Source organism: Epinephelus lanceolatus, chromosome 7 (genome assembly GCF_041903045.1).
Source record: "Epinephelus lanceolatus isolate andai-2023 chromosome 7, ASM4190304v1, whole genome shotgun sequence".
Classification (NCBI taxonomy): domain Eukaryota; kingdom Metazoa; phylum Chordata; class Actinopteri; order Perciformes; family Serranidae; genus Epinephelus; species Epinephelus lanceolatus.
Window position 1 is genome coordinate 4,483,314 of NC_135740.1, and position 15,988 is coordinate 4,499,301.

General features: G+C 39.8%; 2 protein-coding genes across 7 annotated transcripts in view; both read left to right on the forward strand.

Annotated features, from left to right (window-relative positions):
- Positions 1-199: 199 nt before the first annotated feature.
- On the forward strand, positions 200-2,310 carry ndufc1 (NADH:ubiquinone oxidoreductase subunit C1). Of its 3 annotated transcripts, none has more exons than XM_033633345.2 (4): positions 200-344; positions 1,066-1,178; positions 1,939-2,010; positions 2,115-2,310. In XM_033633345.2, the coding sequence occupies exons 1-3, from the start codon at positions 299-301 to the stop codon at positions 1,996-1,998; spliced, it is 219 nt and encodes a 72-aa protein (XP_033489236.1). In that variant the 5' UTR covers positions 200-298; the 3' UTR covers positions 1,999-2,010; positions 2,115-2,310. The 3 variants fall into 3 exon arrangements, with proteins under 3 accessions (XP_033489236.1, XP_033489235.1, XP_078025301.1); XM_033633344.2 differs by having other exon boundaries at positions 2,196-2,310; XM_078169175.1 differs by having other exon boundaries at positions 212-344; positions 1,075-1,178; positions 2,196-2,310.
- Positions 2,311-6,132: 3,822 nt separating this feature from the next.
- Positions 6,133-15,988, forward strand: part of mgarpa (mitochondria localized glutamic acid rich protein a) — a 28,004-nt gene continuing 18,148 nt past the window's right edge. For 2 of the 4 annotated variants that reach the window (XM_033633558.2, XM_033633557.2), the window contains exons 1-3: positions 6,134-6,346; positions 9,494-9,594; positions 12,030-12,135. In XM_033633558.2, coding sequence (XP_033489449.2) covers positions 6,271-6,346; positions 9,494-9,594; positions 12,030-12,135 — 283 coding nt within the window. In that variant the 5' untranslated portion in view covers positions 6,134-6,270. Of the gene's footprint in view, positions 6,347-9,493; positions 9,595-12,029; positions 12,136-15,988 lie in introns of all 4 variants that reach the window. The other 2 variants (XM_033633556.2, XM_033633564.2) reach the window with 2 other exon arrangements.

Sequence of the window (15,988 nt, forward strand, 5' to 3'; positions counted from 1 at the left end):
TCATTTTCCAATTACATTAATTTGGTGCAATACAAATCAGAAACCCCATAAGAAGATGAATAAGATTTTGTAACGCGAATGATGCTAAACTGGATTATGGAGCTATATTCGCTTTAAAATAATATAATCCAGGATCCGGTAAATTTTAAATTACAAATCTTATTTAATAAACGGGGAGATTCTCTTGAGTGTTCGAGCGACTTATCGGCGATCATCTACTCAGTCCTTCCAGGAAGTTTAATCAACCGTAGTTCGGCAGGATCGCACAACAGATGAAGGTAGCTGTCCCTCAGCTAAAATGACTTTCCACCAGTTATTTTCTAGAGCAGCTCTCGTCAGCAAAGGTAAGATTTGTGGTGTAATGGCAATAAATTAATGTTCATAATTTTGAAACACCTTTTTTTTTTATCTTGCTATTTACAACACGTACGCTGTATTTATTTTGAAGCCTGACCTTAGCTTAGCTTAGCATTCATGAAGCACTGCAGTCACCTAGGCGTTCTCCCATAAAGTTAACGTTATGTATCTTATGGCAGTGTTAGTTAACGTAATGCTTTCCAAATTGTTTACCTAATCGTTTGCCAATAGTATGTTAGACTGTTTATTTAGTTTAACAGTAAGGATTGTACACCTATTTTTTACCAACGTAATACTACTCCTATGTATGACGGGCCCGTGCAATTATGATGCTGCCCTGCTTATTAGAAACCTACATTTTCAGAAAGACTTATTTTTTCACCCTTTAGTGTGAGTAGGGACTATTCTTCAATTCGGCACAATTTTAGTAACCAGACAGTCCATAATTAGATCCACAGTCTGCTTCCACCAAAACATACAATGGCACACAGAGAGCACTCTAAACCAATTCTAATACATTAATAAACCGCATTATTGAAATTGATTGTGGTCAGGCGAATAACAAGGGCTTATAAATGGTGTCAAGTCGTTTCTCGTAGGTTGGCAAGGGTTCATTCTGACACTTATAATTATACCTCCCCTCTGTTTCAAGTAGTGACTGCCAATGCCAAAACAAAGCCCTTTTTTCAGTGTGGTTGTTTTTGTTAGTTTTTACAGTTGGATCCAGGTCTGCATTCACAAGCTCCAAGCCTGACATTGCTAATCCCAACTGGTTAAGAGTGGGCCTTGCCTTCGGATCATCTGTTTTCCTCTGGGGCCTGGTAAATGACCACATCACTTCACACAGAACATTTTAATAACATATTTAATCTATAAAACTGATCATTTGTAGTTAGAGTGCAATGGTTTGTTCACACAGGGTTTCTTTTACCCAGTGAGTTTATTACTGCCTCTTTGTATGGAGGCCAAACTCTGTCCATACACCAATGCAGTTTATGTCATTGGCTAACCTATCACGAAATGTGTACATGTGTTCCAGCAAAATTAAATACCTTTTTTTCCAAATCTTAGAACCATTTAGCAATTAGGTAAAGTTTGATCACTGAGCACTTGGTCCACCATTCAGCATTAACTGTATCTCAAAGTGCATGCCATTATTTTATCCAGAAGAGGGCAGCAATGAGCAGCAAGCTATTTTTATTTTAAAAGGGTATTTCACGTATTGTCTGTATGTGTTAAATGGTCTTTGAATGGCAGAGCCATGTTAAAAGTCCTTAATTTTTTTTACAACATTTGGTGTGATATTATCTTTATAAAAGGAGAGTTCCTTAGCTGTTGCTCCCCAGTCTTAAACTGTTGTTTGGTTCTCTTATCTGTTGTTAAAATATTCCTTTATTTAGTGACAATAAAAAGCTCTCACAAAGTCCTTTGAGTTTCTCTGTATTTATATATATAAACACTCATGTATTTATTGCAGACCTGCCAGAAAGTGAACAATCAGGTAACGGCAGGATGTAGTTGAATATGGAAACTGTTCTGATATCATTTAAATGACTTATAGTATCTGTCTTCCATCTGCAGCTCTTCAAGCAACACAGCACAGATGTACATGAATACAAAGTGAGGAATGGCCTGGAATAACCCATCACACTGGTATGTGAGTGTTTTTTGGTTTAAATGTTACTAAAAATAAATGAAATCAGCATACAGAATATCATTTTGTGATTTGATACCTATATTGTCATATCGCATTATAGGCATTTTGTCGTCCAGTGTGAAGATCTATAAATGGAGGAAGAAATGAAATGTGACACTCTGTTATTTCTTGTCCTGTGTAGGAGGTCCGCAGGTCCTGTTTGTAGGATGCACCTGTTTGTCCACTTCTTTCTATTTCCACTGTTCCCCATTCCTCCCTCTCAATTCTGTGTAAAATAAAAAATATGTCAAGTGTAACATACTTGAGTCATGATCATTTTGTTCACATGCATTCACAGTTGCTGTGGTGCTGATATTGAACAGTATATTAATGAATGAAATGTTTGAGATACTTCCTGTCAGTGTATAGCCATCAAATGACATCAGCATCACTTGTCTTCTGGTACTAGTTAAAATTTTGTCAGTTAACTTTTTGTAACAGTTCTGTCATTTCAACCATAATCAACATTAGTAATTATGGTACATAATGTGTTTTTGCAAACCCTGGACAGGGCCCCAGTCTGTTTCCAGTCTTAATACATGGATAACTGAATCATCAGATTAGAGTGTTGCCAATTTCACGCAAGTCTGGATTTTTTTTGGTTCTTCTAAGCTGGTTTAAAATGAATCTGGAACTGTTGTCAGAACAAGTCCTTAAGCCCGAACCTACAAAAATGAAGACTTCTTGACAGTTAGCTCAGTACCAAGGCATTTTAGGGAGAAACCCTACATGAAGTATTTTCAGTTACAGATGTCTTGCTTTCTCAGAGTTACAACAATCAGCCAAAACTTTATAACTTTATAACTAACAGGTTAAGTGATTAACATCGATCATTTTGTTACAATGCAATGTCCTTGGTCCTGGCATTCGTGTGGATGCCACCTGACAAGCTCTGCCCACCCAACCACCATTGCAGACCAAGTACCCCTCCCTTAGTGCAATGGCGCTCCCTGATGACATTGCCCCCCCTGCAGGACAATGCACCAATCTACACTGCAAAAACTGTTCAGGAATTGCTTGGGGAACGTGACAAAGACCTCACCGTAGACCTGGCCTTCAAATTTCCCAGATTTCAATCCATTACAGTATCCTTGGGACGTGCTGGTACCACACTTTGCAACCCACAAGACTCAAAAGATGGCCACTAATGCACTGCCGCCAGACACCACAAGACACCCCCAGAGGGCCTGTGTCCAAGTTTTGACAGGTCAGAGCCAGGATCTGGGGAATTTTGAGGCCAGGTTGACACCTCGAGCTCTTTTTCATTTTCCTTGGTCCATTTCTGAACAGTTCTCGCAGTGTGGTGCAGTGTTCTGCTAGGGAGGTTACCCATATTAGACGATAACATAATGCAAAAAAATTGTTCATGCAAGTAAAAATTATTTTTTAAGAGATAAAATAGAGGTTCCATTTTTGTAGATGTGGTAATGACATGAACAGATCATTTCTCCGTAATCAGCATGTTCTCATCTGTAATATGTATAAGTATAATTATATCAACACTCATGTCATTATAAATCCAAAAAGGCATTTCTATCTGAAAAAGACATTAATTAGGCATTAACTGTGTTGTGTGCGACCTTCAGTGCTTTACTTTTAGGTGACAGTTGTAGTGCAAAGGGTGGGGCAGATGAAAGTCACCATGATAGGTGATATGGAGGGTGATCAGTGCCATTAAAGAGGAAAGTGTCAGGAATTGGCCTGCTTCCTAAGAGTACAGTGCAGTTGTCGAAGTGGATATAGCAAGTCTTATACTTTCTGTTTTTTGAAGGTATTTATTTTTGTTACAAGATTACATTACATACTAGTTTTAATGAGGTTTTAAGCATGTGGTGTGCGTGTGAGGAGCATATAACTAAGAGCCTGTGAACCACACATGCTGCTTTGTAAAGGGCTGATGATGGTTTCCACAAATCCACTCATTAATGATGATGTCTTTCAGAATGTAAAAATGAATTTAGAGGCTTGAGGTTTAGTTTTACGGTTTCATTTCAATAACTTCATTTTAAAATGTTTTAGGCTTATGTCATTGTTTGTACATCAGGTGTTTAAAAATGTATCTGTCCCAAGTGTATTTATTTAAATGTTTTCTTATATTTAAATATCTTTAGGAAAGTATTTTTCCATAATCAAAATTGTGTGTGTGTGTGTGTGTGGGGGGGGGGGGGCTTGTTTATTTGTTTTGTGTGCTACAGCATACATATCTGCTCTTGAAACACTTGCTCCCTGTCACAAGGACCTAGGACCTAGCCTGTGTCTCTGTGGCGAATAGGGTTGAGCCAAATACTCCAATAAAATAAGTATCAGGTACCATTAATGTACTTTGTACAAGTGCAAGTATCATCTGAGTGAAATACGTCAATACCCATCCTCATCATGATGAAGGAAAATCCTCATTAAGGTAGCTGTGTTCAATCTCTTAGGCCTACTTTTGTGACCAAAAAGATTTGAAGCTCAATCCTGGCATTGTTCTGTAGCCTATGTAGTTTTATAAGTGAAAAAAAAATGTATACATACATACATATATACACACACACACACACACACACACACACACATATATATATATATATATATATATATATATATATATATATAAACATCAACAGGCTTAAAAGACCTTCTGTTCAGCCCCACTCATTTCTGGTTTAAACTCCACCCATTCTGAGCACAGATACGAATACAGATAATAGAGTGCTCCAGGAATGATGTTTTTCTGAAGGCTAACACAGAAGTTAGCATCGCCCTGGTTCCCTCGGCAAAAACCAATTGGGTTTTTTTTTCTATCGGATTTTGAATTATTGCAGAAAATTAACGCTGTGGCAAACAAACTTTTATGATAGTTATGTTCAGCACAATAATCTTCACAAATGAACACCAGTTTTATGATTTTTGAAGCCTAAATTCAACCAACAGAAGTAAAAAGCTAACGTTAGGTTATAAACAAAGTACACCATGTTGCATGACTGGAATGTTGCCTCTACAACCAGGCTTTAAAGCTGTGTTTGGCATGATAACATTCTCTAGTCTCCTGTAGTAACTTATCAGCAACCACCTTTTAAAGACACATAGAGGCTTCAAAATTAACAGTGGGGTATTTACAGTTGTATTTTATATCATGAAACAAAATGTGAAAGTCTCTTAAGCTTGTGTTAACCACCATCTAAACAAAAACCTGTTCAAAAAAACATTGACTTCATTACAAGCGAACCAGGAGTGCAGAAATGCTAACTCATTTCCGGGTTTTAGCACTTATTCCTGGGGCACTCTATACTGTCACACACCAAACAAGTCAGTGTCGTCTAGCTGTTGAACAAGTCACTGTTCCATGTTTTCCCTCCATCCATGCATTTTATAATATTCAACTCTTTCAGCGGACACAGCATAAACTGTGTCTCCTCGTTCATCCTAAAATGCATGACCCTGGATGTAGATTTCGCCATGTTCTTACTGGCTTCTTCTTCTGTTACACATTTAATGCTATTCGACTTCTGGGTCAAAGCCCAGGGTGGAAACTGTGGAGCATGTGCAGAGCGCCAAGGTCAGTTTGGCTCCGATTGACTGTATACATGCAGGAGGAATCACATTATCTGGGTGTGTTAGTCTGACTTTGAGAAATTCAATTTAGTACAATTTCATTCAAACTAACATGTTCACATGTATTTTTAAAGTCTGGTTTTAGTCAGACTAACACAATAAATCAGTTTTCTCTAATGTCATGTAAACGTTCAGCCTAACCCACTTCTGGTTTAAACTCAGTCTATTCTGTCCTATACTGATATAGATATGTGTAGTTAGTTATAATGTGATGGTTATACAGATACAGTTAATGGTGTACTTACTCATCCCTAGTGGCAACCCCTAAATTATTGCTTTGCTGTAATTAGTTCTCACAAATCCCCCTTTCCCTGCGGAACTGATCACCCCTCTTTAAACATCCTCCTTTGTTTCTGTGGCTTTAGCCACTATTCTCATAAATTCAACCTCCCTCTCTTCTGGGGTGTTAACAATTCCTCATACATGTCATCTTCCGTTTTTCTGTCTGTGGCATTAATCACCCTTCATACAACAGCGCCGCACGACATATATTGCGCAACAGAGGCGATTTCTGGCCTCCGCCTCCTCGCACGCTTCTCTAACCAGACCAGACCAGCCAGCCATTCATCCAGCGTTTGCTGAAACTGCAGCATTCCCACAGAAGCCCTCGGAGAGCAGCGATGTTTTCCTGCAGAGCGGCCTGGCAAAGGTGTGGGCCTGTGGCGCGGAGAGCAGCCTACAGGTTGCCCAGGGATGGTGAGTTTCATCAGCCTGGCATTGTAATAAAATACAACCTCAGTTATACGAAGAATTTACTCGTTTTCCCAACATCCCCGTGCTTAACGTTAAAAGTGACGTGTTCTCTTTGTCATCTATCGCCTCTCCACTTAAATCGGTGGAGTAGTACATTTTGTCCTCGTGTGAATTTCTCTGCATAGCCGCATCAAGCTGGAGAATCTGTGGCTTCCCGTGGGATGTGAAGGTCAACTCGTTTTTTTTTTTGCTGAAGCTGGGCTAAAATGTGTTTGTGGTGCATTGTGGTCTCTCTTATTTGAGTGGTGTTATTCGTTAGGACACAAGTGTATGTTTCTCCTCATTGAGATGGGGGCATACTCTGAGCCTCTGAGTATTTTTTAATGACACTAAACACACTGTGCCAGAGTATTACGCAGGGCAGCTGTCTGCCACATCAGATCTGTTAGTTAATCCGTTGTTTGCCAGCTTGTTTCCATTCTTTATATACGACACGTGCTCCGGTTCTTACCAGTGTAACGTGGGCTGAACTATTAACACCAATACAAATGAACGAGAGTACAATTTCTCCTCCGTGGAGTTAAGGCCATTGAAAGTATCCTATGATTTTGGCATGTGTACATGTGTGCATGACCTTCACCAGACTGTGTGTAGCGTGGAAACATGGTTGCCGCTGTCAGTCACGTGGTGTACTCGTGTGACAGTGGTCAAATGTAAAGAGTGCAGCTATACGAGCTATACCTTCAGTTGATAGAGGCGGGCGCCACGAACCGGCCGGTGGCCGCAGCTTCTCTCTTCTTCTCTGATAACCTTACATAACTTTGAATGATAAATGGAAACACTGGCAACGGTGGGTGTTGGCACATGGGAGCATATGGGTGCTCTGTAATCACTACCCATCATCACTTGTGCTGCTATGGGTTCTACTTACACCTTGAATGAACCCGCGATCCGAACCAGTCATCATTCCAGCTAACCACTATAGGTGGCTGTCAGTGTAGGTGGTGGTTGACAACGAGAAAATCTTAATTTAAGGCAAGCTAAGTAAGTGACAATGTAACTAAATAACAAAAGCGTATTCTGGAACTCTCAACTGTGAAAGCAGTAAGTGGACCTTGAGTTTTGCATTCTTTAGCTCATTTTTGGCTACATTTTGCCTCTGAATGGTCAGTTGTAGCAGCCTTTACATTTTTATGGTACATATCTAAAAATTATTTTTCTCCAAAATGCCTGTCCTTACCAATGTGCAGCCTGCCCCACCTTTATCTGACCTGACTGCTTCAGGCGTCACCTTTTGGCTTCTATGCCCTAACATAAAGTCCATGACTAAAAAAAGACGGTAGCATGACAAGCCTTCCCAGTACGGCTTGTCCTGTGTCTTGCTGCCAGGCACCACTGGGGGCCTCTAAAGAGATTACATCAACATAATGTCCACTATATACCTAAAATCCATTCAGTGATGGGACACATACACAGCCCCTCTCCACTCCAGTGGTCCCACTTAACCAGAGGATTGTATCATGGTCTAATCCTGTGACTTGTTGACCTGTGTCCCCTCCAGTGGTCATGAATTTTCACCACCTTATCCCACTCACTCGTGCCTTACTTGAGCCGATTAGCCAGTATAAATAACAGGGTGACTGGGAGCAGTGTCAGAACCCTGGGACAATGGATTAGTTCCTGAGAATATGAAGACTTTAATACCCTCAACAGTGGACATGTCAAAACTCCATTGGCCTTAACTTCTCCAAAAAAAACTACTAATAAACAATAAGACGACGGACATGCCCCCCTAATATTTAGAACACGTGCACTCCCATCCTTTAAAAACAAAAAAGTAGCAGGGGACTTTTACTTATTCTCATAGTAAGTTTAGGCCTAGCCATATTTAAGGATACTTTTTTTGTTTTTTTTTGTGTGTGTGTGTGTGTGTGTGTGTGTCTTTTTGGACATCCATCATCTCTAAACCAAACAAATTGTGTTAAATTGTGTTCAGCCGCATGTTGTTTGTTGTAAGCATGATTCTTAGGTGTTTGTGGAGGGTTTAAGTGAAAGCTGATGTCAAAAGTATTAGAGGAGCTGACCCTGACAGTGTTTTTTCATTGTAGACAAAATGTGCTTGTTTGTATTTTTATAGTATTCCATCAGGGAAGAAAATGCTCCTCTAAACAGAAACAGATGTTTTGCTTAGTCAAACGCTGCAGGACTAGTTCACCCGAGACTGCAGCAAGGACTTTGCTAAAACTTACTTCAGTATTTAAAGCTCCTTGCAATACGTGTTTGAAACAGGTCAAAACCAAATAAATGTCTTCTCTTTCCAAGGGTGTGGCGTAGAATGCAACACCTTGCAGGTGTCAAACAAGCACTGACAGGCATATTTTTAGCAATCTAAATCTATCTATTGTGCTAAATCCAATCAGAGTGGGAGGCATCATGGGCCAGTTGAGCACCCTAGTGTTAAAGGGATTGGTGAGAAAACACTTAGAGAAAGAGAGAGCTGAAGCTTAGGGATTTGTGCAGCACATTATTCCTATCCTGTTGGATCTTTTTAAAGCCACCAGGGTCAATGGCAGTGGGAGCACATAAAGGCAGGGCAGTTGATGTGAATGTAAGGTTGATTGTCCTCTTGAATCATTTGTATTCTTTCACTTTAGTCCTTTCAGAAAATCAGAAAAACCCTAATACATACAAAGGTCAAAGGTGGAAGACCTAATAAGATTAAGGAAAATTTTGATTTACCAAATTGACGGGTGGATGACACAGTGATGCAGTGATTAGAATTGTTGCCTCACAGCAAGAGGGTTACTGGTTTGAACCCTGGGGTGGGAGAGCCCTTCTGTGCAGAGTCTGTATGTTCTCTCTGTGTCAGCATAGGTTGTCTCTGGATACTCCACAGTCCAAAGACATGCAGGCTAGGTTAATTGGTAACTCTCAATTGCGTATGAATGGTTATATGTCTCTTTGTATCAGCCCTGTGATAGTCTGGCGACCTGTCCAGGGTGTACCCCGCCCCTTACCCAGTGTCAGCAGGACAGACACCAGCCCCTCTGTGACCCCTAACAGGATAAGCAGTTATGGCGAATGAATGCATGAATAAAATATTGACAGGTTTGAGAACACTCTAACATGTGACCTTTTAACCCTTTCCAGTTGTGCAGCGGCGACCGATGTCCTCACTTCCTGGTGGGTCTGGGGAGAACATAGTCTACACCCTGCTGTGTGGTGGAGCTTTTGTCGGTGCCGTGTCATACGTAAGTTGTATTGTGTCTATCACGTTGTCATTTCAGCAACTTCGACGTGATACTATGATGATACTAACCTTAAATAGGCTGACAAAGCTAACCTTTTGTTAGCTAGCATCTTTTTTCTTTTCTGTGCAGTTTTTCAGCAGCAAGGTGATGTGATGGAGGTGTCTCAGTCACAAACAACAGTGCCAGCATGCAGCTCTGTACAGCTCACTGTTATTGTTTCTGTTTGTGTATGGAAGCATGTAAGAGACATAAGTATTTGGATTTTAACAGCCACTGAGTACTTCATACTGAGATTTAAACACCACTCAAGTCATAGAATTGAAAATATTACTTTGAAAACCATTTATCTAAATATAAAAATTCAAATGGCAACATTCAGGCTACACAGGGTAGGATAGGCTGGGTAGCCCGGATGTTGCTATTTGAAATTTTTATGCCCCTGCGCCAGCCATAGCTGTGGCTGGATGCATTATGTTTTAGGGTTGTCTGTCCATCTGTCAGTCCCATTCCCGTGATTTCTCAAGGACACATTGAGAGAATTTCTTCAAATGTGGTACAAATGACTGTTTGAACTTAACGATGAACTGATTAAATTTTGGTGGTCAGAGGTCAAGGTCACTGTGACCTCCTGTCTCATTCTTGTGACCCTGATATCTCAAGAAAGCCTTAAAGCCACCATGTGTAGGAATTTCTCCCATAACGTTGAAATGGTGTATTGAATTCAAACGGATAGCGCACTCTAGTGCCTCACTTTTTCAAACGCGTATTGCAACTACGGTAGCCGCTGTGTACCAGCGCTGGCCTGGCTCTCAATGAAAACGCTGAAGGCGGGGTTATTCCCTGGTAGTGCTATATGTCCCTTGCTGGCGTATGTATTTTCAAGATGGCAGATCGTTATGAAACCCCCCAAACGAATTACCCGCCCAATGTACAAACAAATCTGAAATTCTCCTTTTACAAGAATAAGTCAAATTATTGGTGGAGGTAATAATTCACCAATGATGACATATTTATGAATGCAGACATCGATTTTTGCCAATAAACAACTGAAAACGCTACACAATGTCCCTTTTAAGCTTTTTTTTTTTTTCCAGCTTTTCCACAAACATCCACTTAGACTCAAGAATGAAGTGAATAGAATTTGGGGGTCAAAGGTCACTGTGACCTTGCATTTGTCTCATTCTCATGGAAGCAATCCTCATATTTGGTACAAATGTCCACTTGGACCCAAGAATGAAGTGAATAGAATTTGGTATGTAAAGGTCACTGTGACCTCACAAAACATGTTTTTGGGCATAACTCAGAATTCATGCGCTAATTGTGACAAAATCTACAATGTGTAATAAGATAAAATTAAGTGATTGCATTTTATATCCAAAAAGTCAAAGGTGAACTTCACTGTGACATCATAATGTTCTCCATAAACTTGAATTTTTGGATCTGACTTGACTGAACAAAATTGAGCAATCTGATTTTATTATTTTTTGAAGTCCTGCAACTTGAATTTCTGGATCGGAATTTGTGAACATCAATGAAAATAATATTGTTAAATTTCAAAGAGGTGAATCCAGAACCAAAATTCAGATACATGGTTTTCAAAGTAAAATACATCAATTCTGTGAAATTAGTGGTGTTAACATTTAAAGATTAAGTATTCAATGGCTGTTAAAATTCAAATACTTACATTTTTTATTTGCGTCCGTGTTTATACTATTCTTCCCTGCAATATTTTGAAACACTGACCAAACAGCACAGACTACGTCAATATCTGCTTGATTATACCTGTTTCTGTCCAAGATTAGCACTATTAATGAAGCTCTGCTAACTTGATGAAAAACACATGGTATTTCTTTCTTCACTAAAACAGCATCCTGCCTGTTCATCAGTGGATAGCTTTTACGGTGAACAGCAACAGAATGGGTTTGCATTGGCAGCAACTTAACACAGCTCCGATACTGTTGAAAGCGATCAGTAAAATCAGGCTGTCTGCAGTCTCACATCAGAGATTGGAGACTGCAGACAGATCACAGGAGTGAGACTAAACTCCAAACCTCAAACATTCAGTTCGAAGCTGCAAAAGAACTGAGAGCTCAACACAGAGAGACTTTTTTGTAACAAGGAATTCTTCCTAGTCACTGGAATAGTCACATAGCTGTACTGACAGTGAGGAGGACATCACAGGACGGCCATACATAGGACCACAGCAAAGCATCACAGCTATCCCCTGCTGGCTTGGCACAATGCAGCAAAAGTGAACCGACTCTGGCCCATAGAAAAACCCTACCGGATGTAGAAGGCAGCAGTTCATCACTCAAACCAAACCCTGACTGTCTGAGTCCAACAAATGAGTTAATCATATAAAATTACATAATTTCATTTCAGGAATGAGAAATTAGGAGAATTTTCAGATTTTAGACTCTTTCCTCTCTCCACAGGCATACAACACTGTGACCTCAGACAACGCCCGGTTCAATAATCGTGTGGCACAAATCAATGCCAGACCAAAGACAGAGTGGGTACCTAAACCATGGCCACCTAAGAGTAAGTTTTCCTCAGCTGCAACTTGAATTTTTTTACCTACTGTACCAGACTAAACTACAGGTGATCAGAGACCAAATCATCTCCACTGGCTCCTGGATTGTATTATATGAAGCTAAAAATAGTTCTTGATAAAACTTTACTCACTTGTTTTGTGTATAGGTACAGTTCAGGCTAGTGTTTGGTCTTCTGATAGCTGGTTTTATTTTAGATCTGCCTCCAGGTTAGCAAATTATTTTGATTTTAAGTAACAGGCTTTTTTTTTTTTTTTTTTTTTAATTTCTTTAGCCCACAGTGATGGCTGCCTTTGTGGTGGTAAGATGACAAAAGTTTCCAGCAAGGAATATAATTGCCCGTGTCCAGTCATTGTTCAGTAACTTGGCTAAAATGAAACTTTGTTCTTGTCTGGTTTAAGTGCTCCCTGCAAGCCAGTGACTGTACCTGGCCAAAGAACATTTGGCAGATTGTGAAGGAAAAGATATGTTGGCTTAATGGGCTTGAAGGAACAGGTTGCCCCAAACTCAAAAATACATTTTTTTCCTCTTCCCCGTCGTGCTATTTATGAATCCAGTTTGTTTTGGTGTGAGTTGCCGAGTGTTGGAGATATCGACTTTAGAGATGTCTGCATTCATTCCAATATAATGGAACCATGGTGGGTGATGTACTGAATATACTCTGTATCACGACTTGTTCCTCGTTCAATGTGTAAGATGACTCCATTGAGTATAAATTGTCACGCCTTTTTTTTTTTTTTTTTTCAAGCCACCAGCATGAGCCTCGCTTCAGTGTGTCTGTTCTCTTGCTGTCTCCTATGGCTCGCTCCCCCCTCTCTCTCGCGCGCGCGCACACACACACACACACACACACACACACACACACACACACACACACACACACACACACATACCCCCACACACGAAGGAAAGACTCCTCTCCCCATCCACACCACTTTCCCCTTAGTGATAGCGTGTGAGCAGACAAAGCATGTATCTTATCTGCAGGGCTCCACACCGCTACATTTAGTTGCATTTTGCAACCATGGAGCACCACTGCAGCTTGCAAATACCATAAATATATAAAGTGGAGAGCTGTTAGTGTGTTTCCAGCTCACAGTGAATAAATCATCATGCTAACAGTGCAGCAGCTTAACTTTCTGCAAACTGCTAATGTCTGTTGACCGGAAGCTTTAAGTTCAAAGCAAAAACTTCAACACTTCCTGATCAAGACTAGCGGGGTGCTTGAAAATAAAAGCACCTGCGCTTCTGCTTTGATTTATTTAAACATAACAATGCTTCGTTTAACTGTATTATAACAGTATTTTATTTAACTTTAATATGACAGTAGCTACTATATTCAACCTAATTGCAATCGTAATCATTTGCAGAATATTGAGATGTATATCGTGTGTCACCATATAGCCTAAAATATTGCAGTATTATTTTTAAGCCACATTGCCTAGATGGGGGCAAAACAAAAGTGGGACTAGATGGCACCTGGCTCCTATTGCGCAACTTGCCAAAATACAAGACACAACAGCAGTGTCTCTTTCCAGAAATCATGACCTCGTCACTCAGATAATCCGCAGACCTTGTTGTGAGCAGTTTCATGAGGGAACTATTTTCTTTCTACCAAACTACACTACAACGGTATCTCTGCACAGAAGGAAGTGTGCATCTACTGTTAGCTCACCTAGCACCACTGGAAGACACCATTAATGTTTACATCTTGCGCTGTCACGAGCCTCTTGTCCATTAGTAGATGCACCCTTCCTTCTGCTCAGTGGTATGGCTGGCAGGACTAGTTAGGTAGAAAGAAAACAGTTCCTACATGAAACCGCTCACAACCAGGTCTGTGGATTATCTTGAGTAACTGGGTCATTGTTTCTGGAAAGAGACATCACTGCTGAGGTTTTTTTTAATGTGTGTTTTTTTTTTGTTTTTGTCTTTTTTTTTTGCCCTCTGAGCACCACAGGCAGACATTACTATCTAGTTCCATTATATTTGAGAGAAAGCAGACATCTCTTTGGCTAATATCTCTAACACTCGGCAACTCCCACCAAAACAATCTAGATTAATAAATAGTAGAGTTGGGCAGTATACAAATTTTGTTACTGTTAAACCTTCCCCACATTTTCCCGGGGTATATGGTATTACCGTGACTAATTAAAAATCCCTTTGAAGGGCTCAGAGGGAGTCGCCAGAATGTTGGCTTGCGCCTATACCGTTCAGAAACAGAATAGCAAACATTACATAGGCCTAAGAATACTGAAAAATAACAAGAAAACATGTACAACATTAACAACTTTTATTAACAAATACGCAAATGCCACAGTCAACCAAATAAAACAGAATGAAATAACAACAAATTGTCTGTGGGCTACAGTCCACTTCAGTACAGTAATCAACACAAATCAATTAAATCAAAACACAGCCCTATAGCATCCAATACTTATAGGCTTATCAAATAATAAAAAAGTAACAATAAATAACAAAGGCAGTAACGATAATGTGTGCTATACAGCATATCCTGAGATCGCAACGGGTACTGTCAGATGGTTTATTTTTAGAACCTATCAACATAAATCAAATTAAAAGCACAGCTCTACAGCATCCAGTACTAGGGCTCTTCAAATAAGAAAAACAGAACAATAAATAACAAGGCATTACCGAAAATGGGCATATATAATCCTATCCTGAGAACGCAACGGGAAAGACTGTTCATTGGTTTATTTTTAGAGCCTACCTTCAGTTTGAAAAGTTCAGCCTCTCCGAGTCCAAACTTTCCTCAGAACAGGCTACTCCTCATTGAAAATGAAATAAAAACAAAGTATAATGATAACTAGGCTATAGCAGCATCCTATGCTTCAAAACTATTTAAGGTTTTTCGCCAGAAAATCCAGCATGTTTACTTTTTCCGTCTGGAGCACGGCACGTAGTGGCTTGACAACTTTGGCCGCGGTGCTGGGTGGTTCGGGCTGCGCTTCTCCCTCCTTCATTCTGATGGCCACTGGACCTGCTGCTGCTTGCAGAAGTTGTGTGTGTGTGTTTTTTTTTATTTATTTATTTTTTTGGCGACCAACTTTCTTCCCTCTCATGTCCAAGCTGTCACGTGAAGATGTCACATCCAAAAACTTTATCAAATGTCACCTCCCGACAACAGTTAAGGGCAGTTATAAGAGAAACATTAAAGCCTACTATTAGTTTTAAATTGTAATAGTATTAAATTGAAAACTCAACCACACATACATAGGAGCTGGACAAACACTCATTATTTAGGCATTAAATAAATTATATTTAATATTATATCAGGCCCCTATAGGCCTATATGGGCGGCAGATTTTTTTAATGATGGTAATGAAACTGATACCGTTGCTATTTTTAGATACCGCGGGATACCTTATTGTCGTATTATCGCCCACCCCTAATAAATAGCACTGCAGCTAAGAGGAAAAATACAGATTTTTGATTTTATGGTTAAGTGTCAAAAACAAAATGTTCCACACATAAGGTAATCCTACTGCCTGAATGAATGACAGTGAGACGGTTTTACCATCTAATAACCAATACCCCATGTGGAGAACAAAACGACTGTCTTGTTCTGCATCATGTACAGTAAGAGGCTTAATGGATCATACTGTGGACAGCTCCTGGTGCTGAAATGAGGGCTAAGAGGGGATGAAAGTCAAAACATTTCATTGGACTAAGCAAAACTGTATTGTCTTTAATTGAAACACAAATTGATTTATTTGACCACAAATACAAACAATGACTAAATTGTATTGTTTGATAACAGAAATGAGCATCGGTGCATATTGAGAAGATAAACAGCACTGTGACCAGTCTTCTTTAGCTCCTGT

Coding starts and splice junctions, on each gene's coding strand:
- ndufc1 (XM_033633345.2), top strand. CDS start 299: ATGACTTTCCACCAGTTATTTTCTAGAGCAGCTCTCGTCAGCAAAG. Junction 345..1,065: donor AGCAGCTCTCGTCAGCAAAG/GTAAGATTTGTG, acceptor TGTTTTTGTTAG/TTTTTACAGTTGGATCCAGG. Junction 1,179..1,938: donor CTGTTTTCCTCTGGGGCCTG/GTAAATGACCAC, acceptor TTCCATCTGCAG/CTCTTCAAGCAACACAGCAC.